This window comes from Trichechus manatus, unplaced genomic scaffold (genome assembly GCF_000243295.1).
Source record: "Trichechus manatus latirostris isolate Lorelei unplaced genomic scaffold, TriManLat1.0 scaffold00136, whole genome shotgun sequence".
Lineage (NCBI taxonomy): Eukaryota > Metazoa > Chordata > Mammalia > Sirenia > Trichechidae > Trichechus > Trichechus manatus.
In genome coordinates, this window is record NW_004444072.1 from 2945563 (window position 1) to 2971887 (window position 26325).

Here is a 26325-nt window from a genome sequence, read left to right on the forward strand (position 1 = left end):
ATTAAAATAAAGAAAATATACCACAAAGGTGAGAATTCTTTTAAAGAAATATGACAACTACATTAAAATGAAACACACATTTTTCTGCAAAAAGGAAATCTAAGAAGATAAAATAGATGCTTTATATAAAATATTTACATAAAATGCACAAAACCCACTACAGTTAGTAACCTTTATGGCTTTGAAGAACCAGATATTTACATATCTTTCTCTCTGCATGTGCGTGTGCGTATGTGTGTTTTGTATATATTTTTAACAGTTGACAGCTGTTTTAGAGCATACAGAGATGCCATGCTGAATGAGGGTCTTGATTACTTCAAGATTAGCTATCTAAAGTTTCTATTCATTTTAAGTGTTGTTAGCTGGAAGAGTCATTAGTCACTTCCTTGTCTCATAGAACATCAGCATACATTTACATTGTTAATGAACATTTGGGGTAAATGAATTAATGGCACTTTTAAACATCAATTCAGTCCTAATAACTTTGTATGTCACAGAAATGTTAGGCTAGGATATAAACGAAAAGCCTTTTCAGTAAAGGTAACTACTCATTCCTGCAAACAATAAAGGATAAAATTAATTTAAAATGTTTTTTAACCAGGTTTAAAAAAAAAGCCTCAATATTTAATGAAATAGACCAGAGAAAAATACACACTTAAGAAAAAAAAAAAAAAACCACACACACACACACAACTATGCTTTAAAATAAGCATATAAGCCAGAAATAGTGTGAAAAATTTTAGTGCAACAATTTTATATATTTGTAACACAAATACATATTCATTTTTAAATTATTCACTTATAGAAGCACCGCTTGAAAAATAATTTCATTTTTTTAATTATGAGTACTTCTTTATAGGCATTATATTTAAGAGGAAAGATCACTATGAAAGGTATTATACTTACAACTGAGTTATTTAAAAAACTGAAATTGAAATGGACACTAATAATTTTTTCAAATTATCAAAACCTTAAACAGCAGCCTAATAACAAATAAGGAGCCCTAGTGGTGCTGTGGATAAAGCACTCAGCTGCTAACCAAAGGGTCCGCAGTTCGAACCCACCAGCTGCTCCATGGAAGAAGGATGTGGCAGTCTGCTTCCTTAAAGATTTACAGCCTCAGAAATCCTATGGGGTAGTTCTACTCTGTCCTTTAGGGTCGCTAAGAGTCAGAATCAACTAACTTGACGGCCATGGGTTTTGTGTTTTTTAAAATAACAAATACAAAATTAAAAAATAAAATAAAATAAATAAATTATAGGACAAATTCTAGTATTATTAATAAAAGTAACAGTGACATTTTATGATCCAGAAGTTTTTCAAGATGCACAAAAAGCATAAACTCTCTCCATATAGCCAAGAGCTTGTATACTAAACAAGTAGCTACTTTAAGTAGGAATCATTTCTTTAAAAAAATTTCCAATTTTTTTTTTAATGGCAAGCCTTGACATCAACATGGATTAAAAAAAATGAAACATACAAAACAAAAGAATTATTTTGACTAATTTATGATTTTCAAAAATAGATCTCACAATCCTGATACATACATTTTATGAATAAAAGACTGTAAGTAGTTGAGGAGTTAATAAACCATCAAATACTTTATGAATCACTTAACAATAAGGCTCCAAGAATTCACACAAGCTCATTGTTTCTTTCTAAGAAACTATGTTACTACTACCATTAAGTGAATATTGAGAAAATAATAGAGTTCTGATACATACAGATTTAAATGTTTTTATAGACTATTTTAGACCCTAAATACAATCTACCTTAACATGAGAAAATTCTATTTTTTAACAATTTAAATATACAGATTTTTAACAGTAGACACAAATTTCAATTATTAAAAAAATAAAAAAAGATCAAGGACCTAAATATAAGCACTAAAACCATAAAGGTTTTAGAAGAAAACATACCCGTAATGCTTTGGGACTAGTTTTTAACAACGGATTCTTAGATATGACAACAAAAGCACCAGCAACAAAAGACAAAATAAATAAACTGGACTTTCACAAAATTAAAAACTTTTGTTCATCAAAAGACTTTATCAACAAAGTAAAGAGACAACCTATAGAATGGGGAAAAAAATTGGGAACCATATATCTGATAATACATCAAGAACTCCTACAACAAGAAAAACACAAACAACCCAATCAAAATATAGTCAAAAACTTGAACAGACATTTCACCAAAGGGTAAAAACAACCAAATGACCTACAAACACACGAAAAGATGCTCAATGTTGTTAGTCACAGGAAATGCAAATCAAAATGAGATATCACCTCATACCCACTCACATGGCTTTGATAAAACAAAAAACAATATGCTTTGGCGAGGATATGGAAAAACTGGAACCCTCAACCATTGCTGGTGGGACTATAAAATGGTACAGCCACTATGGAAAAACACTTTGGCAGATCCTCAAAAAGTTACACATATTGTATGATTCTGGCAATTTCACTCCTAAGTATATACCCAAAAGAACTGAAAGCATGGACACAAACATATACTTGTATACCAATGTTCACTGCAGCACTATTCACAATAGCAAAAAGGTGAAAAGAGTCTAAATGTTCATCAACAGATCAATGAAAAATCGCAATGTGGTATGTACATACAATAGCATATTACTCAGCCATAAAAAGAAATGAAGCCCTGACACATGCTACAATATGAATGAACCTTGAAAACACTATACGCTGAGTGAAATAAGTCAGTTACAAAAGGACAAATGTATGATCCCACTTACATGAAACATCTAGAATAGGCAAGTGTGTAAGAGACCAAAGTTTATTAGTGGTTAGCAGGGGTGGGAGGGACGGAGGGAGGGGAAAGGGGGACTCATTGCTTTCAGGACACAGAGCTGTAAAAGGTGATAGAAAAATTTGGAAACAGATAATGGTAACAGTTGAAAAACACAATAAACTAATTCATGTTACTGAATGGCACATGCAAAAAATGATGAAATAGCAAATGTTTTGTTACATACATATTTAGCAAAATTTTTTTTAAAAAGAGAGAATCAGGCAAGTCTTTTATCCTAGAATAATCTCAACTTGGGGTGGCGGGGCGAGTTATCCCCACAAAATCAACACCAAAAACTTAAGGCTTCTTTACAAGATACTTTGACAGAGGCCATTCTACATTTCAATATTCCTATAATGAAGTCATTGTTTGGTTTATGATTTTTTAAAAAGAATGACAGTGCTTTAAACATCTGGCCAATGTTTCTGCCTATAACTGAAAGTGGACTTGTTGCGGGATTCATTAGTGTCAGAATGCTCTACACACATGGGGAAATGTTCTTAAAGCTGCCCTTCTCTGCCTACTGGAGAAAATTCCACACATGAAGCAGGCAGAGGCCAACGAGAGCCCCACTCTGCTAGCTTTGCCGGTACCACCAGAAAGAACCTATGTACAAAACTCACCTCCAGACTTGCTGGAATAACTGGACAAGGGGTCAATACCCACTTCTTGTTCTTCTGGCTGCAGAGGATGTCTAGTTTCAGACAAGGAATGATACATTGTTGGTACTGGCCAAAGTCTCCAAAAGTGACTATCTGGGAAGTAAAAAAAATAGAGAGAAAATAATAAATTTTTTTTTCTGTATTTACTGGGAATACAAGACTGAAATGATTAAATGAGCATGACAGACATTAACAAGTTTCCACAGGTTTCCACTGGTAGGAGAAAGCAAAGACGTGAAAAAGGCGACACAAAATTTCCATTTAACCAATTTCTTCAAAAATTTGAACTTTATTTATAACCTTTTACCTCTATGTTGAATCACATTTATTTTCAGTAAACTATGGCACAAAAAGCTGAACTGTAAGTTAAATTATTCTCACATTTATAACATCCTTTTGTTTTACTGTCAAAGTAATACATGTTCCCAACAGAAGCTTTCAAGACATAGAAAATATAGCATATTAAATCACTCATATTTGTATTAGTTAAAAATATCACTGTTAACTTTTCAGTTTATTACACATATCCTTTCCTGTCTTTGTTCTATTTACTTAAATTACATATATTTTTAATGTGATCCATCATGCTAAACATAACTGATTTTGTAATCTAACTTATCTCATGAGTATTTTCCTTCCCAGTTGAAAAGATTGTGTCTCTATTATCATTTCAGTGATTCCTAGGATTTCACTGTATAGCTAGCTGTGACAATTTAGGTATCCAAGTGCAGAGCCCTTGTGGCACAGTGGTTAAAAGTGTTCAGCTGCTAACCCAAAAGGTCAGCGTTCTAACCCACCAGCTGCTCCGCGGGAGAAAGATGTGGCAGTTTGCTTCTGTAAAGACTTACAGCCTTGAAAACTCTATGGGGCATTTCTGCTCTGTCCTATAGGGTCACTACAAGTCGGAACCGACTCCACAGCAAGGGGTCTGGTTGTTGGTTTTTTTTTTTCTATCTAATCCAGGTTTGTTTTTTTATTTGACACTCAGGATAAATTTTTGGAAGTGTAATCGCTGGACCAAAATATATACTGAAGAAAAAATAAGGTTTTTTAATAATGTTTAGGCAAACTGTGCTTTAGAAAGATTTTTACGTAACAGAATGATTCATCTCCCCTGGACCCTCACTGACCATGGGTATTGCCTTTTTAGGGGGCAAGGGGAGGAGGCAACGCAACAGTCAAATTTTATATTGCATTTGCTTGGCAACTAGTCGGATTACTGAACACATTATATGCTTCTCTGACATTTGTTTATTGTCTTTTGTGAATGAAGTTTATTAGTATGATTGTCTTCATGATTTAGAAGCATGCTTTAAATATTAAAAATACTAAACCTTTGTCATATGATACATGTATTTTTCTCAGAGTGTGTTTGCCTTCCAATTTTATGGTATTTTTGTGATGTAAGTAACTTTTTCATTTTTATTCAATCATATCTATTTGTATCTCCTTTATGGTTTATGGTTTCTGCCTCTGGTGTTATGTTTCTAAAGGCAAGATCATATAAATATTCACCTATATTTTATACATTGAAGGTTTTCTCAATTCTCATTTCTATAAATTATTCCAACTTAAACAAAAATTTAAGAAAATTAAATTATTTTGAACTTCTGAAGTACACTAACTACTTATAAATTTTGTCTGTAAGATATAAATTACCCTTCCCAATCAGAATCCTTCCAAAAAATTAACTAGGTTCCCCAATTTTCATCCAAAACAAAATAAGTAACAATCTTCTGTTGTACTTAGGGTTGCTATGAGTCAGAACTGACTCCATGGCACCTACCAACAACAACAACATAATCTTTTAAACTTCAGGAGCAGAGGAGTCATGAGAAGAGGAAGAAAGAAAGAAAGATAAGTGGGAAAAACAATCTAATCAAGATGAGTAAGTACTTTTATAGGATACAGTCTCCACCTGTTGAGAAAAGGTTCAAGAGAAGCCCGTGAGCATACAAAACTTAACCACCTTCTCCCAACACAAAATGCTCATGTTTTCTGTTCATTTTCTCTCTTAAACCCTTACATTGTAAAATACTCTTACACTTTTTCTAATTTTTATCAGAACCTTCCAACCCACACCCACACCGCACCGCCCCCCGCCCCCTGCACACAGTCAAATGTTAATTAGTCTCTACCAGTTGCCACGGAGTTGATTCAGAACCATGGCCACCCAATGTGTGTCAGAACAGAACTGTGCTCTAAAGGGTTTTCAATGGCTGATTTTTTTTTTTTTTAAATTGTGCTTTAGGTGAACGTTTACAGTTCAAGTTAGTATCTTATACAAATATTTATACACACATTATGTGACCCTAGTTGCTCTCCCTATAATGTGACAGCACACTCCTTTCCACAGATTTTCAGTGTCCATAATACCAACTCCTGCCCCTTTTTGCCTTCTCATCTCACCTCTGGACAGGAGCTGCCCATTTAGTCTCATGTTATCTACCTGAGCTAAGAAGCACTCTCTTCACTAGTACTTTATGGCCCACAGTCCAGTCTAATCTTTGTCTGAAGAGTTGACTTTGGGAAACGTTTCAGTTCTGAGCTAACAGAAAGTCCAGGGGCCATGTTTTCCCTCCAGTCTCAGTCAGATCATTAAGTCTGGTCTTTTTACTAGAATTTGAGTTCTGCACCCTACTTTTCTCCTGCTCCATCAGGACTCTCTGTTGTATTCCCTCTCAGGGCAGTCATTGGTGGTAGCCAGGTACGATCTAGTTCTTCTGGTCTCAGGCTGACGGAGTTTCTGGTTTATGTGGCCCTTTCTGTCTCTTGGGCTAATATTTTCCTTGTGTCTTTGGTGTTCTTCATTCTCCTTTACTCCAGGTGGGTTGGGACCAACTGATGCATCTTAGATGGTCGCTCACTAGCTTTTAAGACCTCAGACGCCACTTGCCAAAATGGGATGCAGAACATTTTCTTAATAAACTTGTTATGCCAATTGACCTAGATGTGCATGGACTCCTTAACTATTTAACTATTCCCTACACATTTCCTAATCTTTCTGTAAATAAGGAAGGTATCCTCTTAGGATTGTGGCTAAGACAGCAGAAGCAGTTGTTGTTGTGTGCCATCGGGTCGATTCTGACTCATAGTGGCCCTACAGGACAGAACAAAACTGCCCCATAGAGTTTCCTGCGCTGTAATTTTTACAGGAGGAGATTGCCAGATCTTTTTTCCTGTGGAGACACTGGTTCGGTTTGAACTTCTGACCTTTCAGTTAGCAGCCAAGCGCTTAACTATTGTGCCTCCAGAACTCCTTAACAGAAGCAGAGCCTTAGGCAAAAGCGACACTACAAAAGGAGAAAACTATTCCTGTCAACATACAGTAAGAAGTTCTAAAGTCATAGAGCTTAAATCCATCAAACCAGACAGTTGTCAATATTTAAACATATACTGAGCATTTGAGGAGCCCTGGTGGTGCAGTGGTTAAAGTGCTTGACTGGTAACCAAAACGTTGGCAGTTTGAACCCACCAGTCACTTCATGGGAGAAAGATGTGGCAGTCTGCTTCCGTAAAAGATCTACAGCCTTGGAAACCCTATGGGGCAGGTTCTACTCTGTCCTAAAGGGTGGCTATGAGTCAGAATCAGCTCAACGGCAGTGGGTTTGGTTTTGGTTTGTTGAGCATTTACTATATAAAAGGAACTCTGGGGAATATGATCCAGTAGAAGATAGCAAAATGTAGATGATCACTTGTAATATAAAATACAATCTGATAAATTCTGTTGAACAAATGAACGACAAATTAAGAAATAAAGTTCTGTACTATTAAGCAGTAAGGATCATCAATCGGGTCAGGAAAAAGTATTATTATGGTTAACATTTATTAATCATTGAATATATGTCAAAAACCATTCTAAATGCTTCACATATACCCATCATTTCATCCTCCCAACAGCCCTATGAGGAATCTTCATCACTGTTATTTTCATTTTACCAAAGAGAAAACTGAGGAACACAAAGATCAAGTAACTTGCCTAGAGCTGCACAATTAGAAGTGGGGATGCCAGAATTGAAACTATCCTGCCTGGCTCCAGAGCTCATGTTCTTTATTCCCACACTACCTTTGGCTTTCAGTGAGTCAATGAGAGAAACGGACCAGATCTAAAATAAGGCGGGGGGGGGGATTAGGAGTGTGGCGGTCTGTGAATAATTGGAACACTGTTTACTTGGTTTTAACTTTTCAAGATATGCTAGAAATCTGGGATTTTATGGGAAATCTCCTTACTTGTAAGTGTTGACAAATCATATTAAAGCAAATGAACAAGAAAACTGTGTGGGAAGCATTAAATACATTTCAAAACTGCCGTTGGCCCATGGGCAATTATTTTAATGTAAGATTCTCTTTATAATGCATATCACCTACACATTTTGTTATACTCTTAAATTATGAAGAGATCAAACATTTGAAAATGTTTATTCCAAGTTAACGACTAGATTTCCTTAACATCCACTATATCATGTTTTCATAATCTCACTACTGTCATTTCTTATTCTTACAGTATACCTCCACTGTTACAGGTTTCAAACACCTAACAGATACAAAGTTTTTTTATATACGTTACGAGAAGTAGAGAAGTGACAAGCAAACTGGTATAAAAGTTTACTTTAAAAAGGAAAATAAAAAAAAATCCTTGTCTTTCTACCGCTAAAATAAAATACTCTCCAACATAATGAAGTTCACATACTCATCCAAGATGCTAAAAGATACGTACAGTCTTTTTGACTTACTAGAAAAAGTTCAGGAAGTCATTCAGTAAAATTAGCTTTCATTATAATTTTTTAGAAATTGACAATACAAGTCCATAGTAACACCCCATAACTAGAATACAAAATTAGCCAAATAATAAACAAACAAACAAAAAAAGAAAAAAATTCATTGCTGTCGAGTTGATTCCAACTTATTCAATCAGGAGGCCATATATTTTTATTCTTCGTTTAGGTATATAGATTTAAAAGATTCACTTAAATGTTTTTATAATTCAATTTTTAAAAACATTATAACTAGTAATGACAAGTTATTTTCAAGAAAACTGTTGAAGAAAATGTTTGAATAATATTCTTATTTTCCTTTAATTATGGATTTAAGTGATATCCTAGTTTAAAAGTAACTAGTTGCTTTGTTTATTTTTGTTTTGTTTTAAATCTAAAGGGCTATTTTAGCTTTCTAAAATATAAAATACTTAATTGTTTTGGTTACTACTATTGTGATTACCTTAAAAATCACAATATAATGACGCTTTCAAATGTGAAATTATTTTCTTAAGAATTTTTCAATTTGTGTTTTGTGAATATACCAACAAGACAAAGGAGAATATCAGAAGTCTTTAAACAAACATGTCTATATTTTAATTGTTACTGTGAATAAAAATGTTTTTCCTATAAATATCAGAGTATAAGAAAATATTTGATAAAAATTCAATTAAAGAGTTTCTTTGGGGGGGGTATGAAATTTTTATGATAATCACTGTCAAAGTCAAAACAGCAAACCATTTTGAAACTCACAACAGTCCATTACATTGTATATTTGTTTTACAAACTTAGACTTCTATAATTGATATGCCTTAATCTCCTCTACATTGAAGCTAGATATATATAGATACAGATGAAAAAAAAATGTATTAAGACCAAAAATATGTATTTTAGTAAAACCAAAATAACCAAATCCATTGCCTTCAAGTTGATTCCAACTCATAGCATGAATAAGTATCTGTTACAAGCAGGAAAGAATAGAGTCGCCGCACAGGGTTTCCAAAGAGCAGCTGGTGTATTTGAACTGCCGACCTTCTTGGTTAGCAGCCGAGCTCTTGACCACTGCGCCACCAGGGATGGCTCAAATCCATAATGGATGGATTTCAGTTCTCTTAAATGCCTAGCTGTCTCTAGAATTTCCCTGACTGACAAAAATGGTACTCAAAGAATTAAAAATAAAGGCAATATCATTTTTTCTAATTCCAAAAACATAACAATATACCTTCAAACCCTGAGAAAGCAGGCATCTATCCTTTGCCTGACTATGAATAACAGTTAAATTTTCCCGATTTACATAAATTAAAAATTTACAAAACTCAAAATTGATTTTATAATGTGGTTTTACTGTTCTCCTAGTCACAGGAGTTGACAAATCAGGCTGAAATTCCCATTTAAAATCTAAGATTAATCTTAAGGTCATTTGTAATGGTTTTGTAAGTCTGGTTCTTGCAGTATTAAATCTTAAAAGTGATCTGTCAGAAAGAAGGGAAGTCTTGTGAAATTAGTTAATAGGTAGTATATTTAATGAAAGGGTGAGACTTTAGCATTAAAGTTTAACAGACAGTTTTAAGACACATTAAATAAAGTTTCAAAACAATATTATTTTTCCATGTAAACTAAAGCAATACAAAACCAAATCCATTGCCTTCAAGCCGATTCCAATTCACAGGGACCCTATAGGTCAGAGTAGAACTGACCCATAGGGTTTCCAAGGGGTGGCTGATGGATTCAAACTACTGACCTTTTGGTTAGCAGCCAAACTCTTAACCACTGGGCCACCAGGGCTCCTAAGTAATACAAGTAGTCTCTAAGTGAAATTTTCAAATTGTTAGTACTGTACAGACAAAATAGGTAGTTTCTCTTTTAAAATGGCATTATATAAACAGAGTCTCTGGAAAAATAATTTATTCCTGCTGAAGTTCTATATATTTCAGCTTATATTCATTCTTTCACTGCCACTAATACTTAGGCATAGAATTAGCATTCTAAATTGTGTCATTCTAAAAACAACCATATTCAGAAAAGCTCATATAAGTATACTTCATTCATTTAAATTCTTGATGGATGGTAAACTTAAAATTCAAACACTGAAATGAAGAGTAATATTACTTTACATAAAGATATCTCCTATAAGAAAAGCATACCAAAGAGCTTAAATGGACTACTTCCAGAGTTCAATTATAAAGAGGGGGGAGGATATAGCATGAATAAGTATCTGTTACAAGTAGCATGTATTTACTAAGACAGGTATATAACCTAAAATATGATATCTTGGCTACAAAAGGAAGCTTTTTTAATAATAGCTCTACTTTCATAATTAAGAGATAGGGTAACTGAATATTATTTGCAGAATCAGCAAAAAAAAAACTTTTTTTTTTTTTTTAAATTTAGAAATGACGGTAGCCAAAAGTACGTTTGATGATGGGAAATAAAGAGAAGCAGGTAGGGAAAGAAGAAGGAAGAAAAGAAAGAGAGAAAAAAAAAAAAAAAACAGAAAGAAAACAAAGGAAGAGAAAGCCTAAAGTTCCATTTTTAACTCTGTCAATCTTTAATGCGAGAAGCTTACGTTGGACTTTAAATAAGTTAATGAAGTATTAAAACCAATCATCTGAATGTCTTAATATTTAATATTATTAGATTGTATATCAAAGTAGTTTTATTATTTATTTACTCTAAACCTTTCCAGAATACTTCATTTGACTACAGGGGGTCTGTTTCTCACAAGATAACTGCATTTACAATGCCAAATAAATTATATATAAAGCATTTGTCTTAATACATGTCATTCAATATTAAATATCACCCATTGGTAACACCCTGAAACCCTAATTCATTTTTACCAACCACACAACTGTACTATTCAAGTTTTATCTATCAAATAGGTATAAGAACTACACTAAAGGTCTACCTAATAAGAACAATGATCAAAAGAAAATTAAAATAGATTTAGTCTTTTAATTTTCATGCTATCAGGACAAGATGTTTGGGGTAAACAACGTACTGTAAATCAACATCATAAATAATATACATAATAAGAAATATAGAGAATATATCACAAGTTCACAGGTAGGCTTAAAAATTTTATATTACAAAATAAGATTGTATTTGGTCTTTCAATATTTGAATGCTATAAAGTAACAGAAAGTGGAGATTGTGACCACATAAACAAACCAAGAGAAAAATGAGCATTATAGAGTTAAACTGACCCAGCAGAAAATTCCCTCACAGTGCATCCACATATCATTTCAGAATTCTCTTGAATAGATGCTTAAGATGCAAAGATTAGGGGACCAGCTTGACCTAGTAACCAAACCTTTCATCATTATATAGTCATACCAAAATACATCCAATTGTTACTTTCCCTATTTTATATAAATTCCACCTCTAGTCATTAAACTATTCATAAAATCAAGGTTAATGTAACACACAATTAGGGATCCATGGAGAATGAATAGGCAAGTATTTTATCCCAGAATAATCTCAATTTGTTAGGAAGAAAAAGTTATCCTCGCAAAATCAACACATTTGTTGATGATACTAAGTATATGAACAAGAAAGAAATGGCCACTTTTCACACATGCATCAAATCAAATTCAACATTTTATCAAAAAAACCTCTCTTTAAGAAGTGGGGGATGGGTTTCAGGAGCAAATGACTATTTGTAGGGAGATCTTTCTAAAAGTCCAAGTGGATCTGGCATTTATCCCTTGGCTATCAGTACGTAGTGGGACTAAAAAAACTTCAGTACTTAACGATAGCACTTGTAATTTAATAACAATAGTAATAATAGCAGCAGCAGCAAACACGTAGGACTTACCAGGAAGTAGGCACCGTTTAAATAAAGTGTTTTAAACATATGAACACATTTAAACCTCACAACAACTGTATGCGGTAGATACATTATCCCCTTCTACAGATGAAGAAACCAGAGAAGTAAATTACTCAAGCTCCCACAGCTATTAGCCGCAAAACCACCTCAAATGATTTAACAATGATTTAATAAATGGTGTAACAAAAATTAAGCCGTATTTGTAAGATAGTTTCCTTTATTATGTTAACTATAATGTACGCAAAACATTCTAGATTACTTTTCTCCCACGCAAGCTTTTCCAACTCTAGGATATTGAATTTAGTAGGCCCTTAATGCATGCAAGGTATATTTGCCCTCTCCGATCACCATCTGAGAGTAAATGCTTATCTACTGAGGAAAGAAAACAAGCAAGCTGTAGATGCAGGCATAATTCAGATGTGCCTCAGAAGAATTATAATTTACGAATAAGTCACATTGGGCCTTTGGAGTCACTATCAAATGACCAAACCTATCAATGATTTAAATCTCCAAATGCTCTGAATTCATATTGCATCAGTCACTGTGGCACCAAGTGACATCACTGAGGGAAGGTCATCAGGGAAGAAGCATCACCAGGTTCTCTCCACCCAAAGTAGCTTACCTGAAAATATTTGTGCCCTCCCTCCACAGTTTACTGCTATCTCTTTTCCTCTTGTGGAGGCCATTCCTTTACACTTTTGAATCCTATACATAGCTCCAACATCCAGCTTTTCCTTTGTGGGCCAGGGTCAGAAATAATTTCCCCCTGCTCTTCATTGCGGTATTTCCCTCACTGTGATGTATCACTGGAGTTGCAGAAACATACGTTTTACTTTAATAGTTATGCAGTTATTTTTTGGTTACCCTCTAGTTATGGCAAGTGCTGATTTGTTTACCATATTCCGTGGTCAAAAAAGTTGGGGGGGGGAAGAAAAGCTCTTTTAAGAAAAAATATTAATTATAGTAAAGTGGTAGAAGCAATTAAAATCCTTGAGATGGCACGTAATAAATGACTGACGTTTAGAAAATCATGCTATAGGAAATGTTGTCATTCGCTGACTTTATTAAGCCTTCCTTGAAATACCACTTCTATAGTTTCCGTAAACTGTTATCCATACCTTAAGTAGTTCTTAGTTTACTTAGCTTATCACACATTTTTTTCAAAGCCGGCTGTGTGTATCCTCGAGGGCAGATAAACTGGCTTGTCACTCCTCTGTAACCCCCTGTAGCATGCAGATACTATACTAACAGGAATAAACATCTAGTGATGAATTCATCAAGAAGATATGAAACAATTATAGACAGTGGTTCATGTATTGATAAGTGAAGCTTAGACATCTCTTTGTGGAGTGCTTACTTATAATCTCTACTATGGAATAGGGAGCTTAAGGAAAAAAAAAAAAAAATCTCGTTGCTGTGGAGTCAATTCCAGCTCACAGCGATCCTACAGGGCAGAGTAGAACTGCCCCATAGGGTTTCCAAGGAGTGGCTGGTGGATTCTAACTGCCGACCTTTTGGTTAGGGGCCAAGCTCTTACAACACGAAAAACTAAATTTGCTCTACCTGTCTGCCAAGGGGACTGGTATCAATTCTTCTTATAGAGGAAAGGTATGTAATGGGAGACGTCAGTGGAAAGTTACAAATTTTTTTCAAGTTTTTGTTTCCCCTCTGAAATATTACCACTCATCCTAACCTTCATGTCTTATCTGACTTTTTCCAATACCCTCCTAATTGGTCTCCTTGCTTCTATTCATCCCCCCGGTTGTAAACACTGTTGATTGCCTTTCCAAAAAATTCAAAAGGTATTCAGGCCATGTGCTCCAGAAGAGGTGGATCCCAGGATCCCAGCCTCAGGGGGTGAGTCATGATTGGTCTAAGCCAATCTTGATGATCCCATTCCCTTTGTCAGACTGGCTGGGATGAGCCATTCCACGTGAATGGAAGTCAGCTCAGGGATCTCCAGAGAAGGTTTTCTCCTCTCAATCACAAAAAGAGAAACCTGAGGAAAAAACAGCCTTTTCTGCTTCCACTGGACGTTGTCACTTCTGCATCTGACGCCCAGTAATACAGCAGCCAGATGCTGACAGTGGCAGAGAACAATGACGCACACTCTTGATCACAGTCAATCAACCAACCCTAGATCTTCCCGACCTTTGGCCTTCTTGGCACATGTAGTAACAGACTCCTAGGAGCCCTGGTAGCACAATGGTTAAACACTAGGCTGCTACCTGAAAGGCTGGCAGTTCAAACCTACCAGTGTCTCTGAAAGAAATGACCTGGCGATCTGCTCCCGCAATGCCTAGGAAACTCCATGGGGCAGTTCTACTCTGTCCTACAGGGTCATCATGAGTAGGTATCAGCTCACCGGCACACAACAACTGTATAACTCGACTGAGATTAACTGCTACTTCTAGCTGAAATCAGCCTAATACACCCATGATACATAAAATCCAATGTTATTTTTTTCATTATAAATGAGCTTCCAACATACAATGTTTCCAACATTCAAACTCTGTAAGAGGACTAAATTCAGGTCCACACTTAACCCGGTGATCTCACTCTCCCCCTCACTCAGTATGCTCTGGGCCACACAGATCTTCACATTATTCCTTGAACAAAAATAAAGTTCATTTCTGTTGCAGGTCTTTGCATGTTCCCACTTCCTCTGCTGGGAACACTCTGCCCCTTGGATCATTGAGGTATCTGTTCAAGTTCAAGTCAGCACAGAAAGCTTTTCCTGGAGCATATTTAATCCACAGACAAATCTTGTCAGTCCTAACTTCAAAATAAAACCTAGAATTAGACCATTCTTCTCCACAACCACCCCAACCCAAGTCACTGCCATCTCTTGCATGGGCTGTTTAACTGCCTCCAATAGGCCTCCCTACTTCCAACCTTGCCATCTACAACCCATCTCCCCATAGCAGCCTTAGTGAGCCATTTAAAATTTAACTCACCTCATGTCTCATCTCTGCTCCAATCTTTACAGTGGCCTTTTATCTCACACAGAATAAAATAACAAAATCTTTACGAAGCCCCACATAATCCTGTCCCCAGCTACTGCTTTGATCTTTTCTCCTACAACTCTCCCCAATGCCAGTCAAGCCCTCCAGCCTCAAGGCCTCCTTAAAACCCCGTGGCTGTCAAGTCGATTCCGACTCATAGTGACCCTATAGGACAGAGTAACTGCCCCATAGGGTTTCCAAGGCTGTAAATCTTTACAAGAGCAGACTTTCACATCTTTCTCCTGCAGAGTGGCTGGTGGATTCGAACCACTGACCTTTCAGTTAGCAACCGAATGCTTAACCACTGTGCCACCATGGCCTCTTTACAGTTTCCTCAAATGTGCTAAGCAAATTCTCACCTCAGGGGGCCTTTATATTTTCCTCTGTTCCGAAAGATTTCCCTAGGATATCCACATGGTTCTCTCCCCCATGGCTTTCAGGTCTCTACTCAAATGTCACCTTATTTCTGAGGTCAACCTTGACCATGATACCACAAACTGCACATACCCCTCCTCTACTTTTTATCCTCTTACCCACCTTTACTTTTCTTCATAACATTTATTACTACCTAACATACTATGAACTTATTTGTATTTTGTTTACTATGCATCAGCACCATATTAGGAGCACCATGACTGCAAAAGCCTTTTCTATACTATTCACTACTGCACCTCTCATACATAGAAGGTATCTTTATTATGATGACATTCCTGATAACAGTCTGAAAGTCACAATATGGTACAATGAGAAGAAAACTAATCGAATCCAAGTTAGCTATTAATTTAAGTCAGTTTTTCAATAGTTCTTAGGTTTATGTGAGAGATATATATTGCCATAAAATAAATGCTAAAGAAATTAGAATCAAGGAAATTTGAGATAGAGCCCAAAAAGCAGACCAGAGACTGAGTAACCAATACCTAATAATAATTACTTTTAAAAGCAAGAACTAGTCCCTCGAGAGTCAGCACTGGACTCAAGCTCCCTCTCTCAGGAGAACCGGCAGCAGCTGAACAGACACTTGGCCTGAGACACTGCTTCAGAATGTGCTCAGAACCGCAGGATGAGAGAGAACGGCCTGGATTCCCAGTAAACCAGTAGGTTCACAGACTACCCCGCCCCCATCTCCCCAACTCCACCCCTCACACAAATACTTCTGCCATCTGCAGGCACCATACCCTGAATAAAGCAGGGAACTGTCATCTTTAACCTTGGCCTTTGGCTAGAAACCCACCCTTTCCCACTGAAAGGAAGGAAGACCAAAGGCAGCAGGAAATCTTTCCTGCATTTTACCCAACCTTGTAATCTGTGTTCTCTGAGTCAAGCCCATCCACCTATAGAAAAAGAACCTGCTTCTTGTTCAGGGCTGGAACTAGAAGGTTAGCTCTTAAATACTAGTACAGTGGGTGAGAACTGGCTTAAGCTTTTGCATTTCAATTGTAAAATTTATAATTTTGAGAAAATAGTAACATGCTAGCAATTGTATAATATGTAAGCTTTGCAAAGGTAACCACCTTGGTCCTAGTAACAGGACCATGAGAATATGTCATACATCAACAATTATGATTAATGAAATGATATGCACTAGAGGTTGAAGAAAACAATTTAACCATTTAAATTCTCAAATATCCTTATGTATCTTATATAAAAGGGAATAGTATTTCGATGATAAAAAGTAGAATTTAAGGGTATTTTAGAATAAGATCTGGTTTATAGAGTAGAGAACATGTTTGTGGCTAATCTTTTAAGTCAGTTTTATTAAAAATATCCACACAAATACAAACAAGGTATGCTATATAACTAACTCTACTTCTACTCTTTTCTTGTTTTGAAAGATGTTTTTAATTTATTTCAATTATCTGTCTTCTCTTCAGAAGAAATTAAATTCTAGATAAAAGATGACATTTTATAAAGAAACATAAATTATATCTATTTTTTAAATTTCATATAATACCTACTTCATGACAGATGTGAGGATTAAATAAGATCTTGTGTGGGAACACATGCTAAAACCTGCAGTGCCACAGAAATGTTCCTTCTTGTACTTCACTGATAATAATAATCAACATTAACAAAACTTTATAAGACAGCAGACGTATGACTAGCTACATCTTTTTGGGGTTATATTGTTATCTCAACCAAATAAAAGGTGATACAGATTTTAAATGGAGAGTAGAAATCAACTAGAAGAGGCAAGGAAGAACATTCTTGGCAGAGAAAACATCATCTCCAAGGGCTCAGGGGACAGACTGCATTGAAAGTGTGCAAGGAGCTGGGATCAGGAAGTAGACGGAGACTACACAGGCATGGCTTACAGTATAGAACATACCAAGATTTTGAATTTTTCCCTAAGGGCAGTGAAAGCCACTGAATACTAAGAAGTCAAGAAGGGACATCTCCTGCTGCTTCTCCACATTTAATCTTTCTTCAGCTCTATCCAACCGCACATGTCAGCACTTTCACACGTGGCTCCCTCTAACTGGCACAATTTTTCTTACCTTCTTTGTCTAACCAACTGCTACTTGCTCTATAAGATTCAGCTTAAAAGTCATCTTTCTCTAACATGCCTTCCCCCAATTTGATTTAGAAGTCCACTGGACCTTGTGCATAACTATGCCCTAACTAATGTTTACCATTCTTTACTATAATGATTGGTTTTCCACTAACTTCCACTCTTTCTAAGGAAAGAAGATGTGCTTCATTCATTTATACTCCAAGGCACTACACAAAGAACACCTGCAAAAATCATTTATTCAAGGAAAGAAAAAACATACACAGGAAATTCTTAAGTATGATTCACAGACACAAGGATTAAGTAAATTACACTTACTCCTAAACAGGAGCATTCAAATTAAAATGATAAAAATAATAATAATAATAATAACCTTGCAGTATGTGACAAGAACAGATAACATCTTAGTTTACATTGTTTGAGCTATAAAATCTGAACTATCTACCATACTGTTTTCAAAAACTATACCATAAACATGACCTAAAACAATCATTTAGCAAATACATGTTGAGCAACTAAGGATCAACCACTGCAGCAATGATCCTCATGTCAAATGGAAATTCAGTAAGCAATGAGCTTAATTTTATATACCACTTGGTGAATATTACTGCCATGATACTATATATTCTAATAGCAATGAAATGTACTACTCACTTTCGACCATAACTTTGGAAACTCTCATATCAGATAACAAACTACAGATTACCCAGAATGTTTTCTTTTCCACAAAATCAAAAACCTTTTTGAAATGTCAGCCTCGAACATCATAAAATTATACAGAATGATGAGGAAACAGGCTTATAGTGCATATAAATACGAGAGCATATTAGGCTGAATTTAATTACCAGCTCAAACAACAACCTGATCTAACCTTTGACAAGTAAAATAAATGTTCTGAATAATTTAACTAAAGCAAACATTTGCTGTTAATGCTAGATAATTATAGTAACAGCTGAAAAGAGAAGGGGAAGAGAGATGACGGAGAGAAGCAATGAGAAGAGGAGAGAAAGAGAAAGATGAAAAATTTTTAATTAAGGTTGAGATCTACAACTATTCAGTGAAACATGATTTTTTTTTCAATGAATTTAATTCACAAGAAAGGGCAAACTCAGTAGAGCAAAGCTGCTTTATAAACACTCAGATAAAGAAACATTATTAGTGATTAGAGAGTTCATTCTTTCAGTCAGTAAAAATCACCTGCCTACCATGGGAACAGAAAAACTAGGTATATATGAATTATGGCCCCCTTCACTCAAGGTGCTCAAAGTCAAGTGAGGTAAAGAGTCCAGGAGACATCCACTGCTGATGGGAATGTAAAATGGTACAGCTGCTGTGGAAAGGAGTTTGGCGATTCCTCAAAAAGTTAAATATAGAATTACCACATGACGCAGCAATCCAATCCTAGGTATGTATCCAAAAGACCTGAAAGCAGAAACGCAAACAGAAATCTGCACACCAATGTTCACTGTAGCACTTTTCACAGTAGCCAAAATGTGGAAACAACCTACATGTCCATCAACAGATAAAAAGATAAACAAAAAGTGGTATCTACATACAATGGAGTATTACTAAACCATAAAGAGAAAGGAAGTCTTTATACATGCTACAACATGAATGGTCCTTGAAAACATTATGCTGAATAAAAAACCCAGTTACAAAAGAACAAATATTGTACGATCCCACTTACATGAACTAGGCAAATATATAAAGACTAAAGCTTATTAGTGGTTAGCAGCAGTGGGAGGGAGGGCACTGAGTGTCTGTTAACAGTGGTAGAATAATTTGGAAAAAGACAGTGGCTATGGTTGTACAACATGCTGAACATAATCAATGTCACTGAATCACTCATGTAAAAAATGTTGAACTGACAAATGTTTTGTTATATATATTTTTACCATAACGAAAAAGCTATCACAATGAGCTATCACTATACACTCAACAGAATGACTAAATTAAAAAGCCTGACAATATCAAATGTTAGCAAGGATGGAAAGCAACTGTAATTCTCATATTGCTGATGGGAGTGTAAACTGGTACAACTACTTTAGAAACCAGTTTTGTAGCACTTCTTAAAGCTAAACATATGCCTATTGTAATTTTGCAACTGCACTCTAAATATATGCCCAACAGAAATAAGTACAAACGTTCAAGAAAAGACATATACAAGAATGGCCATTGCAGCTTTACTCATAACAGTCTCAAACCGAGAATAACCCAAATATCCATCAACAGTAGAGTAGCAGAAATGAGAAATAAACTGTAGTATAGTCATGCAATGGGATACGACAGAGCAATAAAAGAAGACAGAATTACTGCTACATGCCAAAACATGGCTTAATGTTGAACAAAAGCAGTCAGACAAGAGTGCATACTACATAATTTCATTTATATAAAGTCCAAAAACAGGCAAAACTGAGTGAGGGTGATAAAAGCCAGAATAGCGGTTCCTGCATGAGGACAGGTATTAACTAAGAAGGGGCATGAGGGAGCCTTCTGGAGAGCTGAAAATATTCTATATACAGCTCTGAATGGTGGTTTCATGGTTTATATATATCTAAACATTTAGTGAACTCTACCGTTGAAATTAGTGTACTTTATGCACTTATTATGTCTGTTATACATCAATAAAAAACTATAAAACAAAACAAAAAGAGCCCAGGAGATGAGTTGGCAGACGTAGCAAAAAAAAAAAAAAAAAAAACCCAGCAACAAATAAACAAAAAAACAGGATGCCCAGTGTCTTAGCTGCCCAGTGCTGCTATAACAGAATATCACAAGTGTGTGTCTTTGAAGAACAGAAATTTATTTTCTCAAGTTTAGGAGGCTAGAAGTCTGAACTCCAGGCATCGGTAAATGGGAAGGCTCTGTACCCTGCTGTTCCTGGGTTCCTTGGTGATCTTCCCATGGCATTTACCTGCCCCAGTATGTGCTCCTTGTCTCTGTGTTTAAGCTGCTCCTTATAACTCAGAAGTGACTTAGGTTTAGGACACACGCTATACTGACACAGCCTCAGTAACATAACAAAGAAAACCCTACTTCCAAACGAGATCACATCCATAGGTATAGAAGTTAGAACTGAAACACATATTTGCAGGGTCATAATTCAATCCAAAACACCCAGTTAAACTTAAATTTCAGAAAAACAATAAATGCAATATGTGAGACATACTTGCACTAAAAATTATTCACTGATTATCCAAATTCAAGTTTAACTGGGGTATCTTATGTTCTATCTGGCGACCCTACCAGTAGACAAATGAAGGTGAGTAACCATGGGAAAAGGAGTTCCTGGGTGGTACTGAACACGCTCAGCTGCTAACCAAAATGCTGAAGGTTTGCGTCAACCCAGAGGCACCTTAGAAAAAAGGTCTGGCAACTTACTTCTGAAAAATCAAGAGTCAATTCAATGGCAGTGGTTTTTTTTTTAACCGGTGTATTGTAAATATGTGTGATACTGCTTAAAAATCTAAAGTATGATAAGCTCTATGACTTTACATTAAAAAAACCCAACAAATTATTTAATAATGTGCAATGTGAGGAAAACATGTTATATTCCATATGAAAACTGCCAATTCAGTTGATTAGTCTCTTCACAAATGACTAGCTTATTTATTTGTTCATGGAACAAATAATTTAGAAGCTTCTATATATACTTAGGAGCCCTGGTGGCACAGTGGTTCATGGCTCAGCTGCTAACCAAAAGGTTGGCAGTTTGAATCCACCAGCTGCTCCTTGGAAACCCTATGGGGCAGTTCTACTCTGTCCCATAGGGTCACTATGAGTCGGAACTGAATTGGCAGCAACGAGTTTTGTTATGTTTATATACACTTAGATACAAGAACCAAGAAGCCTCAGTATGAATGCGTGAATGTTTTAACTATAATAGAAGACCACCAATATTTATAGAGCTAAGAGAAATTCCAATACCAAACTTAATTACAGGTAAAATATATGCAGACTTTATACAAGTCAGTGATCTGACTTGAAGGTTTCTCTCAGAAACTTTCATATCCTTGTCAACTGTAATGGCTCTCTTTTCCCAAAAGGTATCTGTGTACTTATAAATTCTGTACATATGTTTTCTAACACCAAAATCACTGAGATTTTCATGTAAAAAAACTGACATATATGTACAGCTTTGTTGTTGTTGCTGTTGTTAAGTGTCATCGAACTGCTTCTGACTCATAGCGACCCTAGAGGACAGAGTAGAACTGCCCCATAGGGTTTCCAAGGCTGTAAATCTTTACGGAGGCAGACTGCTACATCTTTCTACCATGGAGAGGCTGGTGGGTTTGAATTGCTGACCTGTCAGTTAGCAGCCGAGCACTTAACCATTGTGCCACCAGGCCTCCTTATGTACAACTTGAAAAAGAAAAAAAAAACAAATACTATTCGCCTTTGAGATGAGAATAAAACCATTTATATTTAATTTATGAGACAGAAAATTAAAACACTGACAAAAGAAAAGAAGGACATAGAAGAAAGGGCTATTATAAAAGGCCAAACTTCAATACATGGTGCTCACATAATACCCTGAGCTCATATAATGTAAGTGCTCTATGGCTACTCTCAAAGAATTTTTCAAGACATAAATGAACGCTCAAAAAGAATAATTCCAAGAATTGCATGTAGAACAGACACAGGCCTAAAAGTGTTTATGAATGGATGGATGCAGTCAACAAAACTGAATGAATAAACAAACAGCAACGTGAGCACACAACAACTACAGAGGAGGGACACAAGCCCTATCGCAATCCAGGGAACTCGACTAGCAAACATACATACCTCCTCTTCCTGTCAATACACCTAGGGAGAAGACAGCAGTGCTCTATCTTCAAAACATCATTCAATACCAAGATAAAATGTTTAAAAGTAAGTACATTATAATTTTACAATCCCTGATATACTAGTTTAAATGAAATCATTGCATAAGTAATTTTTAAAACTTTGATAAGCTATACATAAACCTCAGTCAACAATTTATATTAAGTACATAGTAAACTTCGTGCCATGTTTTGTCAACTGTAAAACAATGACACAGTCAGTTGGAATTCCAGTATGCTATTTCTGTACTGAGTTAGATAAATAGATATCTGAAGACTTGGAAAACTGTTCAAGATCAGGAAATACTGTCTTGTTTTCTAATGGGAATAAACAGGATCAAACACTTCAAGTGACATTATGGGAAAATATTTTTTTCTTAAAAAAATAAGGTTCTCAAACTAGAAAATTTCCCCTCAACAAGTTTTAATATACTTACTTTCATTTAAGTACATTTTTACAATGCCTTCTTTAACAAATAAGTGTTTTTAAGCTATAACATTAAAAACTATTAGTAGTATATTTTAAAGTCTAAATCCTAGAAAATCAAGTAAAAGATTAAGAGAGCGGTTATTTTTAACATACTAGAAAGAACCTGTCCAACAATTGTGAAGCTCTAAGTTTTTACTAAATATTTGAGGAAGGTCACTAGTTATTTTCATGTGATAACTGAATATAAGCGGTCAAAGTAGTAAACGTCTATAATTTAATTATAAAAATACATCGGTGTGATCTATTCTTCATATTTAAGAGACACATTGCCTTCTAACAATTATTTATATACAGCACACACATCTTCTGGGAATACCAGCACTATTCTGTAGGCACTGTTGCATATTTCAAAATTAGGTATAAAATAACCCCCCACTGGCCAAAACTTTTACTTGAAATACTTATATTTTCTTAAAAGCTCAGTAGACAAAATTTCCCCCAATTATTTACATAAGTTCTTAAACATTCCCAAATATATACTGTATTTTTACACAACTAATACGTGCCTTCTGTTTGTTTGCCAACTGCACCTTCCACCCGCAAGGTATTCTCATAAGCACGCTATACTTTTTTTTTTACAGCAACATGTAAACAAAAAAATGGCACAGCAGTAAAAATATGGTGTGTGTGTGGGTGTGTGGGTGTGTGGGTGTGTGTGTGTGTGTGTGTGTGGGTGTGTGTGTGTGTATGGAGCCCTGGAGGCACAGTGGTTAAGAGCTCGGCTACTAACCAAAAAGGTCGGCAGTTCAAATCCACCAGTTGCTCCTTGGAAACCATATGGGGCAGTCCTACTCTGTTCTATAAGGTCACTCTGAGTCGGAATTGACCTGACAGCAATGAGTTTTTGTTTTATATGTGTATATATATACATATATAAATACAGGAGCAAATTTGTTTTCTATAATCTAATAATCCCTAAGTCTATTTTCCCTACAATTTAAAGTTAAAATATTTAAGACACAGTCCTGGCTTATTTCATCTGTTATGCAACATATAAAGAAGGCAAAAATATCCAAATTTGGAACAAAATAAAAAAGTATTATTTTCTGCTAGAGAGGCTGTGGAGAGACTGGAACACTTATACTCTGTTGGTGGGAATGTAAAATGGTACAACCACTTTGGAAATCGATTTGGCGCTTCCTTAAAAAGCTAGAAATAGAAGTACCATATGATCCAGCTATCCCACTCCTTGAAATATATCCTAGAGAAACAAGAGCCGTCACACGAATAGATATATGTACATCCATGTTCATTGCAGCACAGTTCACAATACCAAAAAATGGAAGCAACCTAGGTGTCCATCAACGGACGAATGGATAAATTATGGTATATCCACACAATGGAATTTTACACAACGATAAAGAACAACGATGAAGCTGTGAAACATCGTATAACATGGTGGAAGCTGGAACTTATTATGCTGAGTGAATTTAGTCAGGCACAGAAGGACAAATACTGTACAAGACCACTAATATAAGAACTCAAGAAAAGGTTTAAACACAGAAGAAAACATTCTTTGATGGTTACGGGGGTGGGGAGGGAGGGTGAGAGTTATTCACTAAGTAGATAGTAGATAAGAATCATCTTAGGTGAAGGGAAGGCCAGCACACACTACAGGGGAAGTCAGCACAACTGGACTAAACCAAAGCTAAGAAGTTTCCTGAATACAATCAAACACTTTGAGAGACAGACTAGCAGGGATATGGGTCTGGGGACCATGCTTTCAGGAAACATCTAGATCAGTTGGCATAACAAAGCTTATTAAGAACATGTTCTGCATCCTACTTTGGTGAGTGATGCCTGGGGTCTTAAAAGCTTGCAAGCGGCCATCTAAGATGCATCAGATGGTCCCAACCACTTGGAGTAAAGGAGAATGAAGAACACCAAAGACACAAGGAAAGTATTAGCCCAAGAGAGAGAATGGGCCACATAAACCAGAGACTCTATCAGCCCAAGACCAGAAGAACTAGACGGTGCCTGGCTACCACCAATGAATGTCCTGACAGGGAAAACAACAGAGGGTCCCGGATGGACCAGTAGAAGGATGGGGTGCAGAACTCAAATTCTAGTAAGAAGACCAGACATAATGGTCTGACTGAGACTGGAGGCGCCCCGGAAAGCATGACCCCTGGACTCTCTATCAGCCGAGAACTAAAACAATTTCTGAAGCCAACTCTTCAGACAGGGATTGGACTGGACTGTGGGACATAAAGTGATACTCGTGAAGAGTGTGCCTCTTAGTCAAGTAGATACAAGAGACCAAAGGGGGCAGCTTCTGTCCAGAGGTGAGATGGGAAGGCAGAGACAGTTAGGAGCTGGTTGAGTGGACATGGGGAATCAGGAGCAGAAAGGACAAGTGTGCTGTCGCAGAATGGGGTGAGCAATTAGGGTCTCATAACAATGTATGTGAAAAAAATTTTGCATGTAAACTTCAATGAAGTATTATTTTCACTAATTACATTCAAGAACTTGTTTCCTGAGTAACAGTTGTTGAAGGTCAGGACTCCTAGCCAGGTGTCTCTCACATCAAGTTCAGTAAGTGAGAGTGGAAGGAGAGGATAAACAAGTGAATGAACAGGGGAAAGAAAACCTGGAAGGCAACTCACAACATCTCTGCTTTACGGGCACAAAGACAAAGCAAAAACTAAATCCCTCTTTTCGTTGATTTAAAACACTGCCTTTTCTAAAACTATTTTAGTCAAAAACTGCTAGTGAAAAGATTAATCTAAATACATTTATTGATAGAGTCAGTATAGATAGACTTTGTGAATTGTTTGATATGTCAACAGTCCTTCAATACTTACCAGCGTTTCTCAGCTTTGGTTGTAAATTACAAAAAACAAAGTTTACTCAGCTCTAACAATCCTTTGGGATTTTGGTTTCTTGTGCTATTATATTTATGTTACTGTATTTTTGTTTTTGGAACAATTTATGAAGTAGAAAAGTCTGTAAATGTAGGAAGTCAGTGTTTGTCCCTCCCTCCGTGTATGTGTTGGGGGGGGGGATGCTTTCACTTCAAGTTGAATTTTTTTTTAAAAAAGGCATTTTAAAAATGTGCAGTGATTCTATTTTTTACCTTGACAAAACTGTTTTGATTCTTCTGGAATCCAGATTTCCGGGTTCACGGAATTTCAGTGACCAGCTGGTCATCTGCCCGTAGGTGTCCTTTTGAACCTTGAGCCTTTAAGAAACTGGTTCCCTGGAGTCACCCTCTGGTCAAACAACAGCCTAGTAGGCAGCTTAGCTGAGATCATTTTGCCTTAGGTATTGGGTTCTTTCGAAAAATTATCTATGTGCATCCAGCTTCCAGAAGCAGGAACTCCAGGGTCTGACTATAGGCTATGTTTTAGGATGTATGGCATGTCCTTGGTGACTCTGTAACCTACTGACCCTTAAACCCTGCACTGTCCTATGATGCTATCTCCTAAGAAATTAACATAACAAT

The 26325-nt window shown here is 36.0% G+C and overlaps 1 protein-coding gene across 14 annotated transcripts in view; it reads right to left on the reverse strand.

The window, feature by feature from the left end:
• The window catches only part of TBC1D5 (TBC1 domain family member 5), a 657932-nt gene that overhangs the window by 401807 nt on the left and 229800 nt on the right, over window positions 1-26325 (reverse strand). For all 14 annotated transcript variants that reach the window (XM_023739548.1, XM_023739547.1, XM_023739544.1 and 11 more), the window contains one exon: window positions 3432-3563. In XM_023739548.1, coding sequence (XP_023595316.1) covers window positions 3432-3528 — 97 coding nt within the window. In that variant the 5' untranslated portion in view covers window positions 3529-3563. The remainder of the gene's footprint in view (window positions 1-3431; window positions 3564-26325) is intronic.